The 26,921-nt window shown below is 54.4% G+C and overlaps 1 protein-coding gene across 2 annotated transcripts in view; it reads left to right on the forward strand.

Annotated features, from left to right (window-relative positions):
• NUP210 (nucleoporin 210) overlaps positions 1-23,532 on the forward strand; it is a 132,679-nt gene extending 109,147 nt beyond the window's left edge. For both annotated transcript variants that reach the window (XM_079777076.1, XM_079777077.1), the window contains exons 29-40: positions 1,761-1,852; positions 3,725-3,899; positions 5,266-5,441; positions 7,652-7,872; positions 10,032-10,168; positions 12,141-12,264; positions 13,387-13,533; positions 15,072-15,322; positions 15,915-16,131; positions 17,517-17,612; positions 17,693-17,776; positions 22,231-23,532. In XM_079777076.1, coding sequence (XP_079633202.1) covers positions 1,761-1,852; positions 3,725-3,899; positions 5,266-5,441; positions 7,652-7,872; positions 10,032-10,168; positions 12,141-12,264; positions 13,387-13,533; positions 15,072-15,322; positions 15,915-16,131; positions 17,517-17,612; positions 17,693-17,776; positions 22,231-22,331 — 1,821 coding nt within the window. In that variant the 3' untranslated portion in view covers positions 22,332-23,532. The remainder of the gene's footprint in view (positions 1-1,760; positions 1,853-3,724; positions 3,900-5,265; positions 5,442-7,651; positions 7,873-10,031; positions 10,169-12,140; positions 12,265-13,386; positions 13,534-15,071; positions 15,323-15,914; positions 16,132-17,516; positions 17,613-17,692; positions 17,777-22,230) is intronic.
• The last annotated feature ends 3,389 nt before the right edge of the window (positions 23,533-26,921 follow it).

Consider the following 26,921-nt stretch of genomic DNA (forward strand, 5'->3'; position numbering starts at 1 on the left):
CCACAGGCAGGCCCTGCCCTGAGCAGTTAGTTCTCAGGCTGCTGGGGTCGGGGTCAGGCTGTGGGATGCTCTGGGAGCCCAGCGGTGTGGCTGCCTGAGCTTCACAGAGGAAGGGCGTTTCCGGGGGCGGGAATTGGCTGGTGCGCCAGGCACATGGAACGGCCTGGGCGAAGGCCTGGGGTCTGAAATAGCTTGATGTGTTCCCAAATTAGAAAGTCATTCTGACTTTCATGGGAGGAAAAGGCTGGAACATAGTCTTGCGTCGGGCATTAACATAATTGTCTGAATTTATTTTACAAACACGCTTAGAGGACCTGACCGCTAGACGTGTTTCCCGTTTCCCAGAACTCCCGTAGGCCTGAGGGCAAGAGCTGCCTTGGCAGTGAGCCTAGGGCCCCACGGGGGTGGGGAGATGGCGGTGAGCGGCCCTTCTGGCTCCCAGTAAGTGGGTGGTGGGCCCTGTGGGTGGCCTGGGAGATGGTGTGGCCCATCGCTTCATAGATGAGCCCCCACTTCAGAGGGAGGTGATCTGCTCACAGCCCTCGAGGGTACACAACCTGTTCAGGAGCCAGACCAGCAGCCCTCCTCCCACCCAGGCTCAGCCTCCACATCTCTCCAGCCCACCCCCCTGCCTCCTTTGCCCTTCTGGGCCCCTCTGTCAAACTGGAGAGCTGACACTCTGAAGAGCATTTTTAGCTTCAAGGACCCTCTTCTGCTGATCTGGGGCTCAGTTACCCTGGGTCCTCCTAAATTACAAGAAAAACTGAAAGCACCCCCTAACTATTATGAGAAAAGAAATGGGTTCAAGCCCCCTCTTCAAGGAGAAATGAACCATCTCTAACCCAGGCACATACCCCAGTAGGGGTGAAGAAGTAGTTTTTCAAAGAAGGAAATGCCTGTTTGCCAGCCCCCCTCAACTTGGCTCACATGAGCATTGTACACAGATACCAACATACGTATGTGCACAGACACAGACATACAGACAAGAATTATGTGCACAGAAACACAGATACATGCAGATACATACACATGTGAGTACATGTTCTTTTTGGTTAAAATAGGATGAAGTTCTAGCACCTGTCATGGGATTAAAGATGGGCATTGCAGCTTCCAGTTTTCTCTGCCTTGGTTTCCCCCCTTGGCAGCGGATGGAGTTTTGAGTGCAGCAGAAACTTAGAGAAGCTGGATCCAGCCCACAGATGTGTTTTATTTGGCTCACTTAGTGCTTTGAAACAGTTTTTTCTTTGTTGCCAACATTTAAAAATAGGAAGATTTTCTATAAAAATCCAATATGCAGCTCATCCTGAAGACAGGCATTTGCCATATGGAAAAATCAGCAGGAGATGAGAAGCATCCTCCCTTTAACAGCACTGTGCTATCCAGTGTGCCACAGGCCCCACCACTCCCTGTTGTATCCTTGACAGTGAGGCTGAGTCAGTGCCATTGGCCATGTTCCCTTTTGCACATACATCCTGGTACACCCTCCCCCCTCAGCCACACCCCCGGGGACTGAGGTCGAGCATGCCCCTGGCTCTGTAAAGCAGCTCCCATCTGGGTGCCCAGCATGCACCTGCCTGTTTCCCTCATCCCACCTCTGGCGCCTCCTAGCGGTCAGCCCTCACCAGTGCATCACCAGCTAGACAGGTGCTCGCTGGCAGCAGTTTCTCATCTGTGCGCCACTCTGCTCTCCCTGCTGAGAGCAGCAGATATGAGACGTGATTCCAGTATATCATAGGAAATAAAATGTGCCTCTGTTTTAGGTATTTGAAAAGCTGATGCTGCTGAACCCGGGAATAGAAGCAGAACAAATACTAATGTCACCCAACTCATTTATAAAGCTTCAGACGAACAGGTACACAACTGGTTTTTAGCAAGGTCATGAATCCGTGCTTGCTTGGTCCAGTAACTCGTTTATCGAAGTTGTCAGCAGCTGTGGCTGCCTCGGGTGCACTGGGCATCTTTCTTGGCATTGCCTTTAAAATGGCGTGGCCTCACATTTCTCCTCCTCTCTGTGTGGACGTCCCCGTTCTTCCTCATCACGTAGACCTGCGGGCCCTCTTCCCCTCCTTGTGGCCTGGAAACTGTCTAATGTCCGCTGTTGAAATCCAGTGCTTCAAAGGTGAAAGCACCAACTTGGAAGTGTTAACGTTTCCAAATCCTGTGTATCTTCAAGACTTGCCACTCAAAGTGTAGTCCACAAACCTGCATGGCATCAACTGGGATCATGTAAAAATGCAAATCTCGGGTCCTGGTGGGTTCAATTCTCAGTCAAGGGCATGTATCTAGGTTGCAGGTTCAATCCCTGGCACAGATTGGGTCACGTGCTGGAGGCAGCCAATCGATGTTTCTCTCACATTGATCTTTCTCTCTCTCTCTCTTTCTCTCTTTCTCACTCTCTCCTCTTCCTACCTCCCTTCCTTCAACTCTCTCTCTAAAAAAATCAGTGGGGCCGGCCAGTGTGGTTCCATGGTTGAGCGTTGACCTATGAACCAGGAGGTCAGGGTTCGATTCCTGGTCAGGGCACATGCCCAGGTTGTGGGCTTAATCCCCAGTAGGGGGCATGCAGCAGGCAATCAGTTAGTGATTCTCTCTCATCATTGATGTTCCTATCTCTCCCTCTCCCTTCCTCTCTGAAATAAATAAATAAAAAATATTTTTTTAAATCAATGGGGGAAATAAAGAAGAAAATGCAAATCTCGGGCACCACCCCAGACCTGCACTTTAACAGGATCTCCTGGCAATGGGCATACACATTAATGTTTGAGAAACACCTTTTAAAGCATTCTGCAAACATAATTCCTACCTTGCATTCCAAGTGGATGCCTTTGGCAGCCATGACTTGCATTGGAATGCTGTTGCAAGATAGGGGGCAGTGAGGACCATAGGAGCACTTACATGTTCCATGAAACACATCACATGGTATTCATTCAACCAGATTTTCTAAATGCTCGGCCGTGTGCCAGGCTTCAGGAACAGAGGTGGGTGACACACGGTGCCCTTAAGGAATCTGGTGGGGAAAAGACGGCATGACAAGAGCTACCATGAAATGAAGGTTCATGTTCAAGCCACAAGCCAAAGAAGACATGTCACAGAGATGCTGGAGCTGGGTTTGAAGGACGCATAGGAGTTCTGCAGGTTAAGAGGAGAAGTTGATGAGGGGGTTGAAAGTTGAGGCAGAGTTTGTGTAAAGTCCTCTCAGGAGGGTCTTGGGGCTAGGGTACCACGCCTGCCTTTCTTTATGATGTGAATGAGTGCGTAAGGGACGGAATGCTGCAGGGTTTGTCTTCCGCCTAGTTATGTCAGTGGCTTCACAGATCATTTTCTGAGCAAGTAGCTCATTTTCACCCTGTTTCCGCCCTTGGAAATAGGACATTGCTTCCTGTTCACACTGATGTGCCTGAAGGCACACCGCTGTTTGCAGGGTCATTGGACTGCCCTCGGGTTCGTCCCACTCCAAGCTCCCACCTCCTTTCTGCTACACCAGGCTGCCTTATTTCAGTAACCGGAAAACAGTTTGCCTCAGAAACAGTATTTTATAGTAAATGCCCCATGTGGCTGATGAAAGAAAATCAGCCCTTGTGGTGTCTGTTTCCCTGGTGACCGGCCGTGTGAGGTGCTGTTCTTGGGAGAGTGGGGAACTTTTGGTTTTCCAAACCAGGTTTCCTGTTAGTGACTGAAGAGGCGGGCTGCCCACACGTAAACAGCTCTGTTTTGTTTTCCCAAGGGATGGCACAGCATCTCTGAGCTACCGTGTCCTGAATGGGCCCGAGAAGGTTCCCATCGTGCACATTAATGAAAAAGGCTTCCTGGTGTCAGGGTCCACCATTGGGACTTCTACCATTGAAGTGACTGCCCAAGAGCCTTTTGGGGCCAACCAGACCATCATTGTTGCAGTAAAGGTAGGGTCCCATCATTCTCCTTTTTAGAGTAATAAAAGCAGTAGTGTGGAGGTAATATTTATCCCCTTGCAGGTATAAAAGTGAATATATTCCCCTGCAGCTGAGAAGTCATATGTAAGAATTTATTTCAGAATAGCCAGGGGCAAAGGTCATAGGTAAAAAGCTACAGCGTCTTCTGGCTGTCCAAGCCAGAGGTCTTTGGAAATTACAGAGTTCAATGACCTTGTTCATAATTGGGGAAACTGAGGTACAGCACAATCCTGTGATTTGCTAGAACTGGCACCCCAGGGTCTGGATCGGGCAGCCGGTACCTGGCACAGGTAAGTGTCACTGAATGCATGAGCTAGGCACCTGACCCACAGTTCATTACATGACGCCGGCGGCAGCCTGGAGAAGTAGGGGATACATTTTATGGGCAAGAAAACCAGGATCCAGAGTGGAAGTGCGTTGAGCAAGGTCACAGCGGTTGAGAGTCAGTCTGGGTGCTGACCTGCCTCGGCCTGGCTCAGGTTTGTGTCCTCTGGTCACATCACGGTGCCTCCCGGGTCCCGCTTTAGTTAGGAGGATTTCTCCTTGGATATCCCTGGGGTTTATCTTAACGTGATATATTTCTTATCTCATCACTGCCATCTCTAAATCCTAGATGACAGAGGAAGTGCATGGCCATTTTTATGTTTAGATTTTCCCTGGGTCGCAGGCCTACTTCCTTAAGTAATGTCTCTTTGTTTCAAGGGGAGTGCCTGGCAGGGAAGCTGCACCCCAGTTTCTGAGTGAGTGGAAGTGACTGACTGCTCATGCACCAGCTGTGTACCAGTCACTGCTCCTCTGAACGCTCTCAAAGGAATCAGGCCTTTGGGGAGCCAGCTTTTGTTCAGGGTAGATTTCACCTGGAATTAGAGAAGCAAGACTGGTCTTTACGGAGCTCAGGTTCTTGGGCTCCCGCTCCCAAACCCCATCATTCCCTCCTTTCCGCATCGGTCCTTCCCCGGGGCAGCTTCAGGTATGCTGTGTCTCCACTCAGCGCTGCCTCTACAACCCAAGCAGGCAGCGTTTCTGCTTTAAACGCCACAGAGCCTGGGCTTCTGAGGACAGAGCAGTCAAAGTCCAGGATATCTTTGCAATGTGAATAATGATCTAATTTTTCAAAGTCATAGATTTTAACTCTTGTGGGTTAAGTTGCATCACTGTGTAGGGAGGTGGGAACCTTGTCACTAGGTTGGGACACTCTGGGGAGCAAGGCCTTTGCTCCTTGTTGGTCGGGCCCCCAGTCCTCCCTGAGATGGGGACCAGCTAGGGACAAGCATCTCCTTCTTGGGAGGTGGGTTTACCAACACAGTCGTTGCCATATCTGCTTATTGTCCTTAAGGTGGCTCCGGTGTCTTACCTGAGGGTCTCCCTGAGCCCTGCCCTGCACACCTGGAATAATGAGGCTCTGGCCGCCCTGCCTTTGGGAATGACTGTGACCTTCACTGTTCATTTCCATGACAACTCGGGAGATGTTTTCCATGCTCACAATTCGGTCCTCAACTTTGCAACTAACAGGTAGGGTGTGGGTGCTGCTCTTTTCTCACGCGAAGTTATGTCTTGATTGTACCTACATTTAATTTGTAGATGTAACTGATGACAACACGAAGAAGCTAATGGCATTGAAAGAACAGTTTTGTTAGAGTTTCTAGGAAGAGGGTGATGCCTCTCTCAAAGGGCCACCAGAGGAAGCACCAGGCGTGGCCCAGAGGCAGGAGGAGAGAGGGAAGTGTGGTTGGGAGCCTTTGTTTGCTCTGTGGCAGGATGTTATTGGGTGGAGATGTTCCCTCATGGTCAGGAAGCAAAACACAGATGTGGGGGTTTGCAGTTAGAGGGTTTATAGTAAGATTTTTGTGTACCTTTGAAAGCTGGGTGGCAAGGGAGGTGTAGACAGCCCTGTCCATGTCTTGGCCCTGTAATCCATGGATGCACATCACCAATTATGGACTCACAAAAGTTGGTCAGAGCACGTGAGGCACACACCTTCGAGTGCTTAGGTGTTCGCTGGCTGCAGGCTGAGTGCAGGCTCTTCTCCTGACATCTTATTCTTCACTGTGGCCCATTTGCTGAGACCCAGAGAGGTCACACAGCCAGGAAGTGAGGCTTGAATACCAGCTCCAAGTGCAATTCTTTCTGGATGACTCTTCAGAAATACAACTGCAGCCTCAGGCCTAACGTGTGCAGAGAGGGGCTGGCCTCAGTCTAGGCCTGCTCAAACTCCTGAGTCCGTGGGAGAGGTGGTTCTCAAGTGTGGTCCCCGGATCAGCAGCAGCAGCATCACGGGAGAACTCTTAGAAATGACACTGCCAGGGCCCAACGATCTCTGTTTTAATGAGGCTTCTACAAGACTCTAAAGGTGGAGCACTACTGTCTAGGGCAGTGATGGCGAACCTATGACACGCGTGTCAGCACTGACACGCGTAGCCATTTCTGATGACACGCGGCCGCTGAGGCGGCCGCATGCCGAGGATGAAACATTTGCTGCTCCTGAGGATGAAACATTTCCGAAATAATGTTTTTTCCTCAAAGTGACACACTACCCGAGTTATGCTCAGTTTTTTGGCGAAGTTTGACACACCAAGCTCAAAAGGTTGCCCATCACTGGCCTAGGGGGATGCAGTCCCAGCTCAGAGGAGGAGAGAGAAGCATCAGACCAATAGGGTGGACTAGGCCTGGGGAGTTCTAGGCAGCACTGGGGCGGGGGCACGGAAAACAGTCCAGGCTCTGATGACCATTGCAGCCTGGCCTTTCCAGGTGCCCTGCAGCAGATGTGTCCCCTATTGCTAAGACACCACGGCCAGAGCTGGAGGTGTGGCACGGTGGGAGACCTGGGTTTAGAGGGAGATCCGGTTTAGCCCAGTTATGCTCTTTATGGGGCCTGTGAGCTTGGGCAAGGCAGGTCATCTCTCCAGACCTCTGTTTGCACACCTGTCAAGAGGGGAATATGGCAACTGAGGCTGCGGGTGTAAGGGCCTCTGCCAGCTGTGGAGTTTTACACACACAGTATGGACATGTTAGTCTGGGGTGCAGGTGCCCTATAGGAGGTGGAGCCGGGTGTGGCAGTCCCAGCTACAATGCAGAAGCCACACTGCCCTTTGGTAGTAGGACCCTCTCTCTAAGAGAGCAGCCAGGCTCAGGAGTCAGAAGGTATGGTGGAAGGAAGGATGAGGACAGGGACCCTAACCCACAGCTTCCCAGTCCAAGCCTTCGCACTGGACAACACTGGCCGGTGTGGATTGAACTGGTGCCAGGTACTAGCCTAAGCACTTTAGCTGCTCATCTGGTTTGGTGCTCACACCAAGCCTGTGACAAGGGTTCATTCTTGTACTCACCTTGCAGATGAGAGTGCGGAGGCTACTTTACTTGTTCAGGCCACATCACAAAGGGCAGTCTGTGCCTCCCCAGGACGTGCCCACTTCCTGTTGAAAGCACGCTGCAGGCCACTTTTCTCTCTGGGCCTCTCCTTTTCCTTCCATAGTGTGGGTGGCGATGCAGCTGCTCCTGGCTGAGGCTGCAGGTTCCTCCAGAAGATGAGGAGAGGGCAGGCTTGTTGGGCCTGTGGTGCTTTCTTACCTGGAGCACCTGCTAGGTGGCCGTGCCTCAGAGTGACATCTGGGGCTGTTGCTCAGCAAAAAGCATTGCCCAGCAGAGGACTTGATGCTGCATGTCTCCCTCGAGTCAGGGCTCTTTCCTGATACTGAGAGCCCTCATATCCCTTCTGTGCCTAGAGACGAGTTTGTGCAAATCGGGAAGGGCACAACCAACAACACCTGCGTCCTCCGCACCATCAGCGTGGGCCTGACGCTGCTCAGTGTGTGGGACACGGAGCATGCAGGCCTCTTCGACTTTGTCCCATTGCCCGTCCTACATGCCATCTCCCCGGAGCTGTCTGGAGCGGTGGTGGTGGGGGACATCCTCTGTCTGGCCACTGTTCTGGTCAGCCTAGAAGGTAAGAGAGACACTGGCTAAAGGCACCCTCCCTGGTGAGACACGGGCCCTCAAAAAGATGGGAGTGGTCTCCCTGGGAGGCGCTCAGCTTCCTGCTGTGGGAGACTACAAATAGAACAGGAGTCAGAAGACTACCACTGAGGGCCACAGCCAGCCTGCTGCCTGTCTTTTGCAAATGAAATTTTATTGGAACTCAGCAACACCCATTTATTTACTTGTTGTCAGTAGCCATTTTCACCCAACTTTCAGTTTGGATGGTGGCATCGGAGACCATTGGGCACACACAGCCCCAAATATATGGCCCTTTGCCACCCCTGCCCTGAAGCAGCTCTGTCCAGGAGTATTCTGCCAGGGCGCAAGCGCCCTATGTCTACACTGACTCAGTAGCCACTAGCAGGTAAACACTTGAAATGCAACTAATGCAGCTGAGGAACTGAATGTTTAGTTTGGTTAGTTTTATGCTGGCAGCTATCGTGTGGCCAGCATGCCTCTAGAAGGAAACCTAAGCAAAGAATAGCTATTGGGCCAGTTTAGCGACTTCCAAATTTCAGCCCTTCCCATGCCACCTGTACATCTATGAACTACATGTACAATTATCAATTGCATTTTTTTCAAATTGGCTATTTTTTTTACCTAATTAAATTCCTTTTAAAAGGAAGGTAAACACTGCCTTTAAAGAAAAGCAAATATAAGTTGCCATAAATAGGCTGTGGTTGTTCAGTTTTTAATTTTATCCTATATAATAAAAGCCTAATATGCAAATTGACCAAACAGCAGATCGACCAGCAGAATGACAGGTCGCTATGACATGCATTGATCACCAGGGGGCAGACACTCAACGCAGGAGCTGCCCCTAGCCCGCAGGCCCCAGGCCAACCAAGGTGGGTGCCAGCGGGGGCCCCCAATCACCCCGCCAGTTGCCCCACAGAGGGAGACAACCAGCGGCGGGGGACAGGGCTGGTGAGCAGGCCGGCCAATGTGGATGCCAGTGGGCACCTGTCGATCGCCCCACCGGTCGCCCCACAGATCAGCCCTGATCATTGGCCAGGCCTAGAGACCCTACCCGTACGTGAATTTCGTGCATCGGGCCTCTAGTTTATTATATAAGAAGGTGAGGTGGGGTTTGGCAGGTATATCAGATGTGGGAAAGATAGGTGACATCTGGGCTTTCCTCCCTAGGTCTCTCTAGTTTATTATATAACTAGAGGCCCAGTGCAAAATTCGTGCACCAGTGGGATCCCTCAGCCTGGCCTGTGGGATCGGGCTGAAACCGGCTCTCTGACATCCCCCAAGGGGTCTGGATTGCGAGAGGGCACCGGCCAGGCCGAGGGACCCCATCGGTGCACAGTCGGGGCCAGGGAAGGATATAGGGGATTGGCCAGTCAGGGAGGGACCATGGGAGGGCTCCAGGGTCTGTCCGGCCCATCTTGCCCATCTTGCTCTGTCCCGATCAGCCAGACCCCAGCAGCAAGCTAACCTACCTGTTGGAGCATCTGCCCCCTGGTGGTCAGTGCACGTCATAGTGACTGGTTGACCAGCCGACTGTCTGCCCCCTTGTGGTCAGTGCACATCATTGGAGCTGTTGAGCAGCTTTAGCATATCATTAGCATATTACGCTTTGATTGGTTGAATGAACGACCAGACACTTAGGATATTAGGCTTTTATTATATAGGATGTGATTAGCTTTTAATTAAGAAATACTGTCTAGTGACAGTTCTGAGCCTGACACCTGCTTTGTTTGGTCAAAAGGGACTGATAAATAATGGGAGCCAGGGACAGTGCTGTGGGGAAGAGCATGTAGAGGATGGGGCCTGGAGGGCCAGCACCCAGGGCATCTCAGGACAGGGGAATGACTGAGAAACAAGCAGGGAGGGGGTGGGGATGGGAGGGGCCGGAGGATCCTTCTTGGCAGGGCTACAGTTGTGCGGTATGCAGGTATGGTAGAACTTGCTGGTGGTTCCAGGTGGCTGCAGCCAGGAACAAGAGGGGAGTGGGTGAGCCAGGTTGCAGAGGCAGGCAGAGCAGTTTCTGTCCTGAGGGAGATGAGATGTGCAGTGTGGGCCAGGACAGCGTGCGGACTGGCACAATCACCAGGTGAGGGGGGTTTGGCAGGTGTGTCAGATGTGGGAAAGAGGTGACATCTGGGCTTTCCTCCCAAGGTCTCTCTGGAACCTGGAGCTCCTCAGACAACAGCGTCCTCCACATAGACCCCAAGACGGGAGTGGCCGTCGCCCAGGATGCAGGATCCGTGACGGTGTACTATGATGTTGCTGGGCACCTGAGAACCTACAAGGAGGTGGGTTTCAGGACACACATGGCTCAGTGGCCCGAGAGGCATAGCTGAACTTCTTGGGGTGGAACTTTCAGTTTTTGGTACTGAGTGATTCCCTTTTCTCTAAGAAATAACTGTCAGTGCCTTGGGAGGCAGTCAAGCTCTGGGAGTGATAAGTCTGGGGTCTGCCACCCACTTCCTTCTGGGATTGGGACAAGTGTCTTCATTTCCGGCCTCTGTCTCCCCATGTTAAAATGGTGTGATGATGAGAGGCGATCTCCTGGGGTTGTTCCTTCTCCCACTTGATTCTCGCTGTGCCTGGAAGAGCAGGAATGCCCTTTGGGGCGTTTCTTGGGCATTGTGGCTGTGGGCAGGCCAGCCTAGCGAGTTGGCATCACTGACAAAGTTAAACTTCCTCCAGCAAGTGACCTTTTCGAGTCTTTCTGGAGGCGAACAAAACTGCTCTCTCTCCTGTTTATCTCCAGTTGAGAATGAATCAGTGAGCACGCCTGGCTGCACCCCAGTGTATCCCCAGAGCCAGTCTGCCTGTATGCACTCCAGCAGCATCACCCAGGAGTCTGCACGTTAGTGCTGCAGCTCTGCAGTTTGGGCCAGCCGGGTGCGGGGAGAAGCACCTGGGGACGAATAAAGCCCTGCTCTCCTGGAATGAGCTACTTAGAGTGGTCAAGGGCGGGGACCTGGGGAAGGAATGCTGACAGAGGGAACATGGCATGGACAAAGGTGTGCAGGGTTCAAGAGCCCAGTCCTGGTGGCTGGAATATAGGATGTGGGGGAATGGAGGCTTGCATTGGGATTAGATCATGAACTGCATTAATTTCCAGGTAGTTAGTTCCATGGAGTGGTTAAGTATGTAGGCTCTGGGGCCAGGCTGCCTGAGTTTAAATCCCAGCTGGACCACCCACTGAGAGGCGGTGTGACCTTTGGATAAGTTATTTAATCTCCCCATGCCTCAGTTTTCTTATTTGTAAAATGGGGATGCAGAATAATGAGTTAGTATGTGGGAAGCACTTAGAATGGTACTCAGCATGTAACAAATGCTCAGTAGGCATTAGTTGTACTGTTACTATTCCAGGGTAAAGAGATTGAAGCTTATACTAGATGCAGTAGGGGTTCATCAGGGATTTTTTAATCAAAGAGTGACATGGATCAATGGTAAGTGTTGGAACAATCACCTGGTGCCCAACAGAGTGTAAGAGCCCAAGAGAGGAGGAGTAGCTGCAAAGGAAGCAGCCAGGAGACCAAAGATGGGCCCCAGCTGGCACCATTGGGTGGGCAGAAACTAAGATGACTTTGGAAGAGATTCAGGAGGTAGGGTCATCAAAGTGTGGTGACTATTTAGAAGTAGGGGATGAGGGAGAAGGAGGCCTTGGGGATGACTCCCCAGGGTCTGGGTTGGGTGATGAGGTAGATGGTCCTTTCCTGTGAGAGGGGAGCATAGAAGGGGAGGACAGTTGGGGGAAGATGATGAGTGACTTCGGGGCATGATGAGTTTGAGCTCCTCCAGGTGGGGCTGAGGGGGATGCAGCTGGGTGTGTGTGTCTGGAGCTCCAGGGCAAAAAGCTGGAAATGGGGATGGGGTTTATAGCACAGAGATGGTTCTTGAAGACTTGGATGTGGGTGGGAACAGGCAGGGCACACCAGAGCAACAGGGGAATGGGGTCGAGGCCCTGGCCCTATCTCCAAAATGCTGAAAGATTAATTAACCAAATTTATGAACAGAGAAGTGATGATATCTATCACAGGAGCCAAAATCCACAGCCCATACCAGACCGATGACCAGTTCAGGCCGGCTCTTCAGCACCCTGCTCCTGTTCAATGGGAGAGCACTGGGCTATGGAGTCTGACCTGTTCCAGCACATCATTTAAGCTCTGAGCCTCGGTTTTATCACCTGCTCAATGGGCAGTCCCTGCATCCTAGGCCACAGGTTGAGATAAAAGCGCAGCACTCAGTGAAGTTCCCTTGGCTTCCTTCTAGCTAGTGATTGGCGTCCCTCAAAGGATTCAAGCCCATCACATCCACCCTGTCCAGACCAGCTTCCAGGAGGTCACAACCTTCAAAGTGATGGTCACCGTGGGAGACAGAAGCTCTAACCTGAGAGGTAGGGAGTGAGCGGGACTCAGGTGGTCTGGGTAGGGCCTTGCAAGACTCCAGGAGTGGGGAGGGGACTTCTTATGCCCCTCTATTGGGGTTTCGTGTGCTCTTCCTACTCAAATGCTTACCAGCTCCAGAGAGGACATTTAACCCCAGATGGCCTGCTCCTTTCAGCGTTTTAGAAATCTGAGTGATCCACAAGCAGAAGTTGTGAAAATAATCTTCCTAAAAGAGCCTGGCCCCCAGAAACTGTGTTTCTTAGCTGGAATGTGACTTCAGCCCTAGGGCAGCAGATACAGAAAGCCACACTGACCACCACTAATCCCAGAAAGGAATGGCTTAGCAGGCCTCATCGCAGACGTGGCGTTTTGTGATTACCTGTCCCAAGTCATACACAGAACATCCCATCCCATCCCCTGCCCATGAAAGCTCTGGACAGCAGCTTCCAGAAATAAATACATCAATTAAGGCTTTTTTAGAAAACCACCTAACTGGTGGAATTAATCAGAACTGTTTTTGTTCTGATTAATGAGGCATCTTTATTGCGTCACAGTCCTCTCTTCCTACCTCAGTGCCCGTGAGCGAAGGGGAACTGTGGCCCTCCTGATGTCCAGATATCAATTGCCCGTTTTCCCCACTGACAGGAACAGACACATGTTAGCGGGCCTGACAGATCCACATCCCATGCCCCTAGACCCAAGCTCCAGAACAAATGCTGAAATTCTGTTCTGAAATTGCCTGAGATTCAGAATGATCCCCATCCTCTGTAAAACTTGTCCTTAGCTTTTATAAACCATGACACCTAAGAATCCTAACTAATGCCTTTACTGCACCTGGGGCCCTAAGCTGCGCCCTGAGTCAGCTTGACCTGCAGCCCAGCATTGGGTGAGGCAGTCTGCTGTTCACCATTCTGTCACCCTTGATCTGTCATCTCTGGAGAACCCTAGGGGCTCCTCTTAGAAGGCATTTGGGGTGCAGGTGCCATTTGTGGCCCGGCCAGCCTCCATGTGCCTGTCTGTCCCTGCTCCCTCATCTTGGGGCTCTTCAGGCAGGTGTAGAGGCCTTGATGGGCCAGGTGTGGTGATCAGCAGGCCTGGCCCAGCCCTTCTTAACCTCTCCCCATCTCCAGGTGAGTGTTCTGTGGCCCAGGTGGAGGCCATCAAGAAGCTGCGTCCAGAATCCCTCATCAGCTGCCAGGTCCAGTTCAAGCAAGACGTCCTCAATGTACCGGCCTATGACGTGTTCACTACAGAACCAGCATTTGATGCTGCCCTAGGTAAGTCTCCATGGGTTGAAAGTGGAAATTAACTTGCACAGAGGGTTTGCCTTCAGTGCATTTGACTCACTATGGCTGTCTGTCCAGAGGGACAGTCTTTCAGGAGCCCAGCTAAGGATTGATGCTGTCACTCTGGCTCTGTGGTTCATTGTGTTCCTGTGGTGGGTCATGGCTATTTTCAGCAACCACCTACCCCAGCAGACAGGACATGGTTCAAAGTTGGAAACCCTGAGCTCGAGGTCAAGGTCAAGGCTCTGAGAGGAGCAAGCCAGAGAGAGATGGGACATCCTTATTGAATAGTCAAGGGCCATGCAGTGTGTCAATAACTAGAGCTAAGGAACTGAAGACCGGCATCATAGGCAGGAGTGGCTGCCTGCCTTGGGTGTGCTGGCCAAATCATGTTGAGCATCACCTCCTAGGTCTCAGGAAAGGGGTACCCTCCTAGGGTGCAGTGAGGGTTCAAGGGATAACTCCTGCTACATGCCACACATATCCTGAGTCCTCTGTGGTAGCTGCCAGTGTTTTGATGATGACTGATGATGATCAGTGAACGTTTTTTAGTTCTTTCAGAGAACATGCAGCCCAGTCTTACCCAGTCTTACCCAGGAGAAGTTAGCAGGCCGTGAGCTCAGTTTGCAGCTCCCAGTGGCCTAGGGTAGGGGGTCCTCCTCTTGCGCTCACTCTGCGACTCTATCCCTCTGGTCGCAACACCAAAGCATCTTCCGCACCCCAGCCACTGTCTGAGAACAGGACATACATCATGAGAGCACATGCGTGTGCTAAGCTCAAGGCTTAGCACAGGGTAGGCACCCAGCAGTCCCAGGCCCTGGCTACTCAAAGACACAGCCCCAAGAAGAGTGATGTTATTGCCACTTGACCAGGAGAAGCAGGGCCACCACCAAAACTGACTCGTCTAGGGGTGCTTAGCTGGCATAGGCATGGGAGGACTCCTCTAGGGGCACTTGGCTGGCATGAACATTGAAGGGACCCTAACCCAGGTTCAGGTTTGAGGTTCAGGATGCTTTCCAAGGCATCGCTCAACAGTGTCTGTTCAGCTCATTATCTATCTGGGTCAGGCATGGAGGACAGGTGATACCAAATAATCCTAACTAATGCCTTTACAGAACTTCTTACTGCACCTGGGGCCCTAAGCTGCACCCTCAGTCAGGTTGACCTGCAGCCCAGCGTTGGGTGATGCAGTCTGCTGTTCACCATTCTGTCACCTTGTTCTGAGCCAGGCTGGCTGGGCCCGGCTGCAGAGCTGGACCCGGTGTTCCTGCCCAGAGAGCATCAATCCCATGGGGGTCTGGGGCGTAGAGGATTCTGAAACAGTGAGGGAGAGTGGTGGGCATTAAAGGGGTGTTTCATGGGCTGAAGACACTGATGAAGGACTTCCCAGGAGGCCCTTGGAGGAGGTGACACCTCACCTGGGCTCTGAAGGATGAGTAGGAATTCTCCAGTTAAAAAAGCAGGGAAAAGGAATAGCATTAGAGCATGGGTGGGAAAAGGGACAAAGTGAAACACCCTTGTCTCCACAGGTCGGTACCTGTGCTCGGTCATGATGCACAGACTGACAGACAAGCAGCTGAAGCACCTGAGCACGAAGAAGACAGCACTGCTGGTCACAGCCTCCCTCCAGGGCAGCCACTTCTCCGGAGAGCAGGTTGGGGTTGAGGTGCCCTTCAGCCCAGGACTGTACACTGACCAGGCTGAAATCCTTTTGAGCAACCATTACACCAGCTCTCAGGTCAAGGTCTTTGGTACCATGGAGATTCTGGAGAACCTGGAGGTAAGTGGCATCAACACACCAGCCTAGGGCATGAGGAAGGACCAGGAGGCAGAGAGGGCTAGGTGGTACATGGAAATCCTACATCACCTCTTTTTAAAATTAAAAATAAGAAAATGTTTAATACTCTTACCCTTTTTTCCCCATAGCAAAAAAGGTCTCTATTAGCCTCTATAATTGTATTGATTATTATGATGCCTGCTGGTCTTCTCATGTCAGGGCAGCCAACGTGGCTGAGTCGAGAGAGACAGGGATGAGTTAAGTATGCATTGTTCATGGTGGGTCTGCTGGGCCCTGGGATTGGGCTCCTGGGAATCCGCCATTATTTGAGCTCCAGACTACTTCCCTTGCAAGTTTGTGTTTGGTGGGTGTTCGTGTCAGTTTAGCGTGTTTAAAAGAGCATGTGACTAGAATTCAATGAAGAGGACCTGTCCTTTCCTTACAGACAGCTCGAGTGTCTACAGTGTGCTCCTCCCCTGGTTTGGCAGGGGTGTGCTCTCAGGAGTGCCCAGTCCACGGGAGCTGGGCGGGGTCCCCACCTCCAGCTTTACGGGAGCAGTGAGGTGCTTCCCTCCCACCCTGACGTGTCTCCCAGGTGAAATCGGAATCCCCAGCAGTGCTGGTCTTCGAGAAGGAGAAGTCGGTGGGGCTGCCCAGCTCTATTACGTACACAGTTGGCATCTCAGACCCTGCGGCTGGCAGCCAGGGACCTCTGTCTACCACTCTGACCTTCTCCAGTCCTATGACGAGCCAAGCTGTCACCATCCCAGTGACCGTGACCTTTGTGATGGATCGCCGAGGGCCTGGCCCCTGTGAGTCATGGGACAAAAGCTGGGTCGGACCTGGGTGTGGAGAGAGGGACTGGAGTCACCCTGGGTGTTAGTGGAAACCTGAAAGAGTAGGAACTGGAGGAGTAAAAATGCAGAATGTCCCACAAAGTGCAAGTCGTCCCTTCGGGCGGTCATGCACGCTGTGCTTCCCACAGTCCATTCTCCACACGGCAGCCAGAGGGAGCCTGTTAAAATGTGATTGGATTGCACCCCTCCTATGCTCAGCCTTCTGCCAGGACTCCCATCTCCTTGGGAGATGAAGCCCAAGTCCCTCCAAGGTCCCCTAGGGCCTCACATGGCCTGCCCTCTTGACCCATTTATGACTCGTTTCCCCTTTGTGCACCCTGCTCCAGCCAGACTGGCCTCCTTCCTGTTTTTGGAACATGTGCAGCTGTTCCTTCACCCTTGGATGCTGTTTTCCCCTTGGCCAAACCCCCACCTCCTTTACAGCTTTTCTCCAACGGCACCTTCTTCTAGAATCTGAACATCACCCTCACTCCAAACCCTTACCTGCATGCTTCCTCAGCACGGCTGCCAGCTGCCAGCCCGCAGTAGCTGGCGCCATTGAGTAGTGATTGTTGCCCGTCTCCCCACGGGAAGTTAAGTATGTGAGGACAGCACTTAGAACAGGCCCCTCCATACAGTTAGGGTGCTCATTAGCGAACAAATTTGTAAATTCTGCACCTGTTGTGTTCCAGAGCCCATGCTGGCAGATGCCTGAAAAGCGCTCCCCCCCGCCCCTCCTGCTACCAACCCCAGGAGAGAGGCAGGGATCCCAACTACAGAAGGAAGGGAATGGTTCTAGAGATGGGGCTGCAGATGGGGCAGCACACGGGCAGTTTCCCCTCTGCTGGGAGGAGCTGCAGTCAAAGGGCTGCTTCAGCCAAGTCTGGAAGGATGAGTGGCCGGGGCGGATGATGTAGTCAGAGACCCCGGGGCCATGTGCAGGCTTTGGGGCCGAAGCCTCAGCTCTGAGAGCAGTGGCGTCCCTGTAAAGGGCCTTTGCCCCTGACCTCCCTCTGCTGCTGTGGTGCTGACTCACTGCTTGGCATTTTCAGCACTGCTCTGCTTTTTGGGGCGGCATGGCTGATCCTGGGCAGCCCATGCCCCCCTAACTCCCCTAGACAGGCCCGTTGTACCCTCAGCTTTCCTGCTGAGCAGTGGGGGGCCTCTCCGTGAGGAGGAAGCAGACCGTCTGGAGGAACAGGCGGGTCAGGCAGCCCAAGTGGAAGGGGACAGAGCAGGGGAGACAGCGCACGGACCAGACCTGCTCCTGGCCTCGAGCAGGCCCTTACCCTCGGGCCATGCACATGGACCCTCAAGGGTTCCAGGGCAGTGTGCTAAGCTGGTCTCTCCACTGCCCACAGATGGAGCCGGCCTCTTCCAGCACTTCCTGGATTCCTACCAAGTCATGCTCTTCACACTCTTTGCCCTGCTGGCTGGGACCGCGGTCATGATCATAGGTGAGGCAGGCCACGTTGTGTCCTTGGATTGCACCCCCGTGCCCATCCTGCCCTAACCAGCCACGTATTCGGTCTTGCAGCTTACCACACGGTCTATGCTCCCCGGGAGCTCGCCACCCCGCCAGCCCTGTCCCACCGAGCCCGCCCTCAGCACAGCTCCCACTGTGAGTAGCCCCCTGGAAGCCCAGGCAGTCAGAACTGGGCCGAAGAGGAGTCCTGGGGAGAAGTGGCGGTTGAGGCCCTAGACCTTGTGTCTCAGCGGGCGTGGTGCTGGGCACAGAGGAAGGCAGATCTGGGAGCTCATGGGAGAGAACCGTGGGCTCCAACACTGGTCCTGGTCCCGGGCCAGGAGAGCTTTCGCAGACAGAGCTGGGCAGGGTGGAGGGGCCGTGGCAGGGAGTGCTGTCTCGGCGGGTATGCCCACTAGGCCTGGCTCCCATCTGCTGGGGCACCGCAGTGGACTTTAAGCTGGGGCTGGGCTGACGGACTCAGAGACAAGGATTCTGGGTAGTCCTGATGAGGGATGTCCCAGGTGGGCAACAATGCCAAGCCCATTCCCCTTAACAATTCCACTGTCTCTGGTGGCACTGAGGCCCTGGCGACTCTGCACAATTCCAGGGAGCACCTCTCTCTGTAAGTGGTGTCCCTGAAACTGTGCAGGACCCACTCCGCACAGCTGTGCACAGCAGCCCTTGTCTCCCGATTTCCATTCAAGGGTTCTCTCCCCCACACAGGAAATCCTGACCTGTGTCTGCCGACTATGTCTAGGTTCAAGGGCTCCGTGAAGTTCTTGACAGAGGACACAGTTTTGTATATAGATGCATTTCCAGGATAGCCAGTTCCCACATGCATGCTGGAATCCAGAGTCACAGTCTCCAAGCAGGCTCCCCCTAGGTCTGCGAACTAAGGCCTGTGAAAGGCACAGGATGGTCAACAGCTCACTAGCTTTGTAGCTCGGGTAGGCTAACCAGAGGCGCTCACCCTTTCTAACCACCTCTCCCCACTCACCCTCCCTGGGTGCCCTTTCTAACCACACCTCCCCACTACCTCCCCTCCCACCCCAGGTGCCCTTCTAACCACACCTCCCCACTACCTCCCCTCCCTCCCCAGTGCCCTTTCTAACCACACCTCCCCACTACCTCCCCTCCCACCCCAGGTGCCCCTCTAACCACACCTCCCCACTACCTCCCCTCCCACCCCAGGTGCCCTTTCTAACCACACCTCCCCACTGCCTCCCCTCCCACCCCAGGTGCCCCTCTAACCACACCTCCCCACTACCTCCCCTCCCACCCCAGGTGCCCCTTCTAACCACACCTCCCCACTGCCTCCCCTCCCACCCCAGGTGCCCCTCTAACCACACCTCCCCACTACCTCCCCTCCCACCCAGGTGCCCCTCTAACCACACCTCCCCACTACCTCCCCTCCCACCCCAGGTGCCCTTTCTAACCACACCTCCCCACTACCTCCCCTCCCACCCCAGGTGCCCCTCTAACCACACCTCCCCACTACCTCCCCTCCCACCCAGGTGCCCCTCTAACCACACCTCCCCACTACCTCCCCTCCACCCCAGGTGCCCCTCTAACCACACCTCCCCACTGCCTCCCCTCCCACCCCAGTGCCCCTTCTAACCACACCTCCCCACTACCTCCCCTCCCACCCCAGTGCCCCTTCTAACCACACCTCCCCACTACCTCCCCTCCCACCCCAGGAGCCCCTCTAACCACACCTCCCCGCTGCCTCCCCTCCACCCCAGGTGCCCTTCTAACCACACCTCCCCGCTGCCTCCCCTCCACCCCAGGTGCCCTTCTAACCACACCTCCCCACTACCTCCCCTCCCACCCCAGGTGCCCTTCTAACCACACCTCCCCACTACCTCCCCTCCACCCCAGGTGCCCTTTCTAACCACACCTCCCCACTGCCTCCCCTCCCACCCCAGGTGCCCCTCTAACCACACCTCCCCACTACCTCCCCTCCCACCCCAGGTGCCCTTTCTAACCACACCTCCCCACTACCTCCCCTCCCACCCCAGGTGCCCCTCTAACCACACCTCCCCGCTGCCTCCCCTCCCACCCCAGGTGCCCTTTCTAACCACACCTCCCCACTACCTCCCCTCCCACCCCAGGTGCCCCCTCTAACCACACCTCCCCACTACCTCCCCTCCCACCCCAGGTGCCCTTCTAACCACACCTCCCCACTGCCTCCCCTCCCACCCCAGGTGCCCCTCTAACCACACCTCCCCACTACCTCCCCTCCACCCCAGGTGCCCTTTCTAACCACACCTCCCCACTGCCTCCCCTCCCACCCCAGGTGCCCCTCTAACCACACCTCCCCACTACCTCCCCTCCCACCCCAGGTGCCCTTTCTAACCACACCTCCCCACTACCTCCCCTCCCACCCCAGGTGCCCCTCTAACCACACCTCCCCGCTGCCTCCCCTCCCACCCCAGGTGCCCTTTCTAACCACACCTCCCCACTACCTCCCCTCCCACCCCAGGTGCCCCCTCTAACCACACCTCCCCACTACCTCCCCTCCCACCCCAGGTGCCCTTCTAACCACACCTCCCCACTGCCTCCCCTCCCACCCCAGGTGCCCCCTCTAACCACACCTCCCCACTGCCTCCCCTCCCACCCCAGGTGCCCCTCTAACCACACCTCCCCACTACCTCCCCTCCCACCCCAGGTGCCCTTCTAACCACACCTCCCCACTGCCTCCCCTCCCACCCCAGGTGCCCTTCTAACCACACCTCCCCACTGCCTCCCCTCCCACCCCAGGTGCCCTTCTAACCACACCTCCCCACTGCCTCCCCTCCCACCCCAGGTGCCCTTCTAACCACACCTCCCCACTGCCTCCCCTCCCACCCCAGGTGCCCTTCTAACCACACCTCCCCACTACCTCCCCTCCCTCCCCAGGTGCCCTTTCTAACCACACCTCCCCACTACCTCCCCTCCCACCCCAGGTGCCCCTCTAACCACACCTCCCCACTACCTCCCCTCCCACCCCAGGTGCCCCTCTAACCACACCTCCCCACTACCTCCCCTCCACCCCAGGTGCCCTTTCTAACCACACCTCCCCACTACCTCCCCTCCCACCCCAGGTGCCCTTTCTAACCACACCTCCCCACTACCTCCCCTCCCACCCCAGGTGCCCCCTCTAACCACACCTCCCCACTACCTCCCCTCCCACCACAGTGCCCTTTCTAACCACACCTCCCCACTACCTCCCCTCCACCCCAGGTGCCCCCTCTAACCACACCTCCCCACTACCTCCCCTCCCACCCCAGTGCCCTTTCTAACCACACCTCCCCACTACCTCCTCTCCCACCCCAGGTGCCCCTTCTAACCACACCTCCCCACTCACTCTCTCTGGGTGCTGGACCCCCCCTGGGCCTTTGCATTATCTCCCTGACACCCCGACCTTCTGCTCACCTTGGAGTCTGTTCGTGTACCTTCCCCTGCCAGGGGCTGTTCCTGCAGGTGGACAGCCCCTTCCTGCATGTACCAGGGCCAGATGCCTCTCTGCCATCCTGACTCTGCTGGAGGCCCGGGAGTCAGGAGTCACACTCCAGGCCTCTCTGCATATCCAGCTGCTCTCTCCCTCCTAGGGCCAGCTCAGCGAGCCCCAGTGGATTCAGTCCGCGGCCCAGAGGTGCCTGGGGCACATTTAGGAGGTGCCTGGGGCACATTTAGGAGGTGCCTGGGGCACATTTAGGAGGTGCCTGGGGCACATTTAGGAGGTGCCTGGGGCACATTTAGGAGGTGCCTGGGCACATTTAGGAGGTGCCTGGGGCACATTTAGGAGGTGCCTGGGGCACATTTAGGAGGTGCCTGGGGCACATTTAGGAGGTGCCTGGGGCACATTTAGGAGGTGCCTGTGGCACATTTAGGAGGTGCCTGTGGCACATTTAGGAGGTGCCTGGGGCACATTTAGGAGGTGCCTGGGCACATTTAGGAGGTGCCTGGGGCACATTTAGGAGGTGCCTGGGGCACATTTAGGAGGTGCCTGGGGCACATTTAGGAGGTGCCTGGGGCACATTTAGGAGGTGCCTGGGCACATTTAGGAGGTGCCTGGGGCACATTTAGGAGGTGCCTGGGGCACATTTAGGAGGTGCCTGGGCACATTTAGGAGGTGCCTGGGGCACATTTAGGAGGTGCCTGGGCATATTTAGGAGGTGCCTGCACATTTAGGAGGTGCCTGGGGCACATTTAGGAGGTGCCTGGGCACATTTAGGAGGTGCCTGGGGCACATTTAGGAGGTGCCTGGGGCACATTTAGGAGGTGCCTGGGGCACATTTAGGAGGTGCCTGGGGCACATTTAGGAGGTGCCTGTGGCACATTTAGGAGGTGCCTGGGGCACATTTAGGAGGTGCCTGGGCACATTTAGGAGGTGCCTGGGGCACATTTAGGAGGTGCCTGGGGCACATTTAGGAGGTGCCTGGGGCACATTTAGGAGGTGCCTGGGGCACATTTAGGAGGTGCCTGGGCACATTTAGGAGGTGCCTGGGGCACATTTAGGAGGTGCCTGGGGCACATTTAGGAGGTGCCTGGTGACCTTAGTTCAGAGAAACCTCAGGAGCTTCTCTTTCTCTGTGCTCTTGCTCACATGTCTCTCTCTCCACCAGATTTTGCTGCCTCATCGCCGATGCCTTCTGTCGCACTGCCTCCCGGTCGCCGAGCTAGCCCTCCCTCCGGGCTCTGGAGCCCCGCCTACACCTCCCACTAGTCCCTGGGCCAGGGGCAGTCCTGCAGCGCCAGCCTGGAACAAGCCCCGGATCGTCGCCCAGCCCCGGCCCAGTCCCACTGCTCGTGTGTTCTGATCTTTAGTTTAGACTGTGCTCATTGGCTGCTGCTGATGTATCGGAGTTTGTTTCACTTCAGTCTTGCAAAGGCGAAGACTTTCTGGCTTGTCCCCTTAGGCCTGGTTGTCTAGGGTTTCATTTTCCTAGTCTACAATCACTGCCTTCTCAGACTTCGAGCAGCCAGACTCTGTTTAGAAGTTGTCTGTAGATGATGCTACTGCAGTGGTCTCAGGGAAAGGTCTTTTTAATTACTTTTTTATGTTGGGGGCTTTCCCCCCGCCCTGTGGAAATTGCTTTTCCCCTGTTCCGCTCCTGCTAGGAAATGAGGGAAGCGAATGACAGATGCCCATGCCTGCCCCGTTACTGCACAAGAAGCCTCCGGACCGCAGCGATGGGACCCTGCGCCCCCTCCGCCTCACTGAGATGCCGAGACACAGCAGGGGGTACCGGCCGGGCCGCCTTGGGCCCCTCTTTGGGCCGCTGTGAATACACTGCTGGCCTTGGTGTTTCTTTGTTTCCCAACCTGTGGGAACATCGGGACTCAGCCTCGCCCCTGGGGATGTCCCAGTTCTCCGTCAGCACAGGAACCTTGGAATCATCGTTAGGAAATGTCCTTGGAGTCAGGAATCTCTGTGTTCTTCTGGAGAAGCCTTCGTATTCCCGAGCACAAAGACCTAGTGTTATTTGTCCCTCCTTTTGTATGACCGTCACACCTCAGCAGATCTGAGCCTCTGTCCTCCCAGCGGTTCTCCAGGCAGCTCTCCAGCAGGTGCAGCCCAGCCGGACCAGTGAGGGGCTGGGAGAAGACAAGTGGGGAACGTTCTCCCTCCTTCCCAGCTCCTCGCTCCCTCCGCCATGCAGCCCTCTGCCCTGCACCAGGTAGACCTAGAGGCACACCCCAGGGCTAGTCTCACGTCAGCGCTGTGTGTGGGGTCTGGTTTGACTCTGAGATGCAGTGTGAATCCACTTCAGTCCCTGGGGTTGGTCTGTGATTTATTTTTGTGAAGCTGGAGAGACAGGAAGAATTGTGCCTTGCATATTACTTGAGCTCAAACTGACAACTTGGATGTAAGCAGGTATATTTCTATTTGGTTTATTTAATAAAGCTCACTATAATTTCTTAAGAGTGTGTGATCATTGCCCGGATTCCCTGAGTCCTGCCTGCAAGTGGCCCAGGCCCTGGTGACTGCTTCTGGTCACATGGGTTTGGGAAAAAGCTCTGTTTTGCTGCCCTTGAGCCTTCTGTGCTACATCTTCCTTCTCTGGCTGGCCACCAAAGCCTCCCTCCCGCCTCCGAGGGACCAGCCGGTGGCCAGGGCACACGGCCATGGTGTCTTCCCACAACTGCCAGCCCCGGGCCCCCATAGGTGCCTGCCTTGTAGGAGCACATGGCAGCCCTGCCCACACATCTGCATGTTACCGAGTGCCAGCTCAGCCTTCTCTCCTCAGCACCTTTCCTCTGCCAGCCATTCCGTTCTCCCTGCCACTCTGGCTTCCACCTCACTCTCCTATGAGGCTAGTCTTCCCTGGGTCACCAGCACCTCTGCTCAGCCAGTCCTCTCACTGACCTCTATAGTCTGGACACTTCCCTGTTAACTCCCTGCCTTGTGGGCAACTCATCTGCTGCCCCACTTTCCTCCCCACACCCTTACCCTCTGCCTGTTGGATTGCTCTTGCCCCTCAGGGCTAGTCCTCTGCCAGCCCTTCTCCACCCCAACTCAGGCCCCCGTCTGCCTTCACAGAGCGCTCACACAGACGTCCGAGAGCCTGTGGGGCAGGTCACAGGCATGGGAACAGCTCCTGAGAGAAATGAGATAGCTGCCCAAGATCACAAGCTACCCCAAGGTTCCTCTGGTGGAGACCGGGTATCCCCAACATCACTTCCTCTTCTTCCTTAGGACCCAAACCTCTGACTAAGCAGGACCAAGAGCAGCCGGCATGCACAGAAACCACCATGCCTTTATGTTTTGGGAACAGACTGTGAGCAGCAGTGTCCCATGCAGCTCACAAAATGGTCTCCCAAAGGAAGGCGGTACGCTCCTCATCTCAGCACCCCTTCCCCTGGCTGAGCAGACCTGGTGGGGTTTCCATGTAGCAAGGACAGTAGAGTCACTGGGCCATCGTAACCATGAAGCCTGCATCCCAACCCAGGACTGCCTCCCTTGACACTCGCTGGCTTCATGGTCAAGTGGGCCTTCATTCACAGCCAAACCTAATTCCTCTCATTCACTGGCAGCACCTAAATGCAAGCCCAGATGTCCCAGCCCTCTGCTCGGTGCCCCACTCCTGTAGGCCACACCCACATATGCAGTCACCTCCTGACACTGCTCTCCTTTCCCCACCAGGGGCGCACTGGCTCCTGCACTACTGAGGTCCCCTCCTCAGGTCCTCCTCCACCCACTCCTACATCCAGCCAGTCTCCAAGTTCCCATGAATCCGTCTTCTCCTTGTCTCCTCATCTTTCTGGCTTCCCATGGCTCTTTTCTCAGTCCGGGGACACTCCCTGTAGGATGAGGTCATGGCCTCCCCACTGGCCTCCCTGCCCCAGCCTCTCCTCATCTCAGCTACCCCCATACCCCCTGCCTTGCTGCTGGCAGATCTGACTGTTGCACCTCTACCACAGCCCTTCCTGGGTGTGGTCCCTTCAGGCCTAACTGTCCCAGCTTCTTTGTACACACCCCATAAAGTACCATTTCGCAAATAGGCTCTGCTTTCCTCACCTCTGCTCTTTGTGCTCAGGTGGAAACTGCCCTCCTGGCCCAATCCATTCTCCCCACCTCTCACTCCGCTGGCTTTAAGATCAGACAGAGCTGGGGTCAGTTCTTGGATCCACCCTTTCCCTCCTGTGCAGTCCTGTTCTGGTCTCTTACCCACACTGGGGTTTGTTTTTCTCCTCTGTGAAATGGTGCAGCAGTGCCTACAAAGTTATTGTAAAAATAAACAAGGAACCATGTGTGAGGCCTTTCATTCGGGCAGTGGGTGGGTGAGTGGGGGTGTCCTTCCTGGAGGAAGTGACTGATCTGACTCTCAGAGGGGAAGGCAGGAGAGGGAGACAGTGAGGAATATGCCTCAGCACCATATGGAAGGCTCTGTGTGTTGTGGAGCGAAGGCGAGTAAAGACCACTGGAGCCCAGACCAAATTAAAATGTAGGGAGCCTTTATTAGTGCGCCAGCCGACGGGCGACTGCTCTGCCATTCTCCATGCAGGGAGACCAGAGAGCAGCAGCGACCCTTTGTGTAGGACCGCTTTTAAGCACATTAACCACATCCGGTTTTTGCAGAACAAGTAACCCAAGACAAAACAGTTTTTCCCAAGCTATGTCAGAGTCATGCCATTGACGACCATGTTATTCACAGGGTCATCCTGTTCTCCAGAAAGCTGACAGTGTTCTATGAAATAAGGCCTATGTGCTGGGAAGGGGCCATGAGACCCTATCTCAAGGCCCGGCCTGGTGTCAGCACTGACATCTCTATCTGGGGCGTAGTCCACGGCCTCTCTGGAAGCATGCTCAAACATTCCCACTCTCCAACATGTGGAGCAGGGAGGAGGCCAGCTCCTGCACTTGAGAGCCCTGTGAAAGGGAGATGACGGTGCATTGTGTAACTGAACAAGGTTTGGCTGCCTGCCACATGAAAGCCAAACTCATGAGACGTGCTCTTGAGAAAAAAAAAAGTGGTTTATTAAAATGTCGAGCACCTGAGCAGGAGGGGGACTCTCGTCCCAAAGCCTATCTTCACATCTCAGTGCAGGCAAGGGTTCTTATCAGGAAGGAGAGAAAAAGCAGAAAAGAGAAATCAGGGGGAGGAGTAAGTTAGCAGAGTCCATTCTGATGATGATCTTGCAATAGATCAAGCGGAGGTCCAGTTTTCGTGGTTGAGAACAGCAGGTCTCCCAGAGCCAGAACATCCGGTTGCAGAATCCGCCTCCTTCTCCAAAGCTAGTCCCTGTAATATGCCCAAAAGGCTGTTAGCCATTTATGGCAGGCGCGACCAACCGGGCCTTTGTTTGAAGGCATGCCGCCGGTTCCCTGATTTGGAGAGAAACATTGTTAATTATATGTTATTTATTCAACAATAGTATTTTGTTGATTAGCGTAAGATTTCATCTATCCTCTGTAACAACTGGGTAACAAGTGATAACTTTAAAACAAGTTAAGCCCTTGTTATGGCCTGCTCATGCTGACAAGCTAAATGCGAAATCTAAAAAGCCTGGCTGGTGTGGTTCAGTGGTTGAGTGTCAGCCCAAGAACCAAGAGGTTGCTGGTTCGATTCCTGGTCATGGCACATGCCTGGATTGTGGGCTTGATCCCCAGTAGGGGGTGTGCAGGAGGCAGCCGATCAATGATGTTCCTCTCTCTCATCGATATATCTTTCTATCCCTCTCCCTTCCTCTCTAAAAATCAATAAAACATATTTAAAAAAATAAAAGCCTCTGTAGGCGCTGCCATTGCCCTGGTCTTGGTTTCCCTGACTGGAAGCAGGAGGAACTTTTTTCACGAGGATTCTGTGAGGAC

This window comes from Cnephaeus nilssonii, assembly GCF_951640355.1.
Source record: "Cnephaeus nilssonii genome assembly, chromosome: 7".
In the NCBI taxonomy this organism is placed as follows: Eukaryota; Metazoa; Chordata; class Mammalia; order Chiroptera; family Vespertilionidae; genus Cnephaeus; species Cnephaeus nilssonii.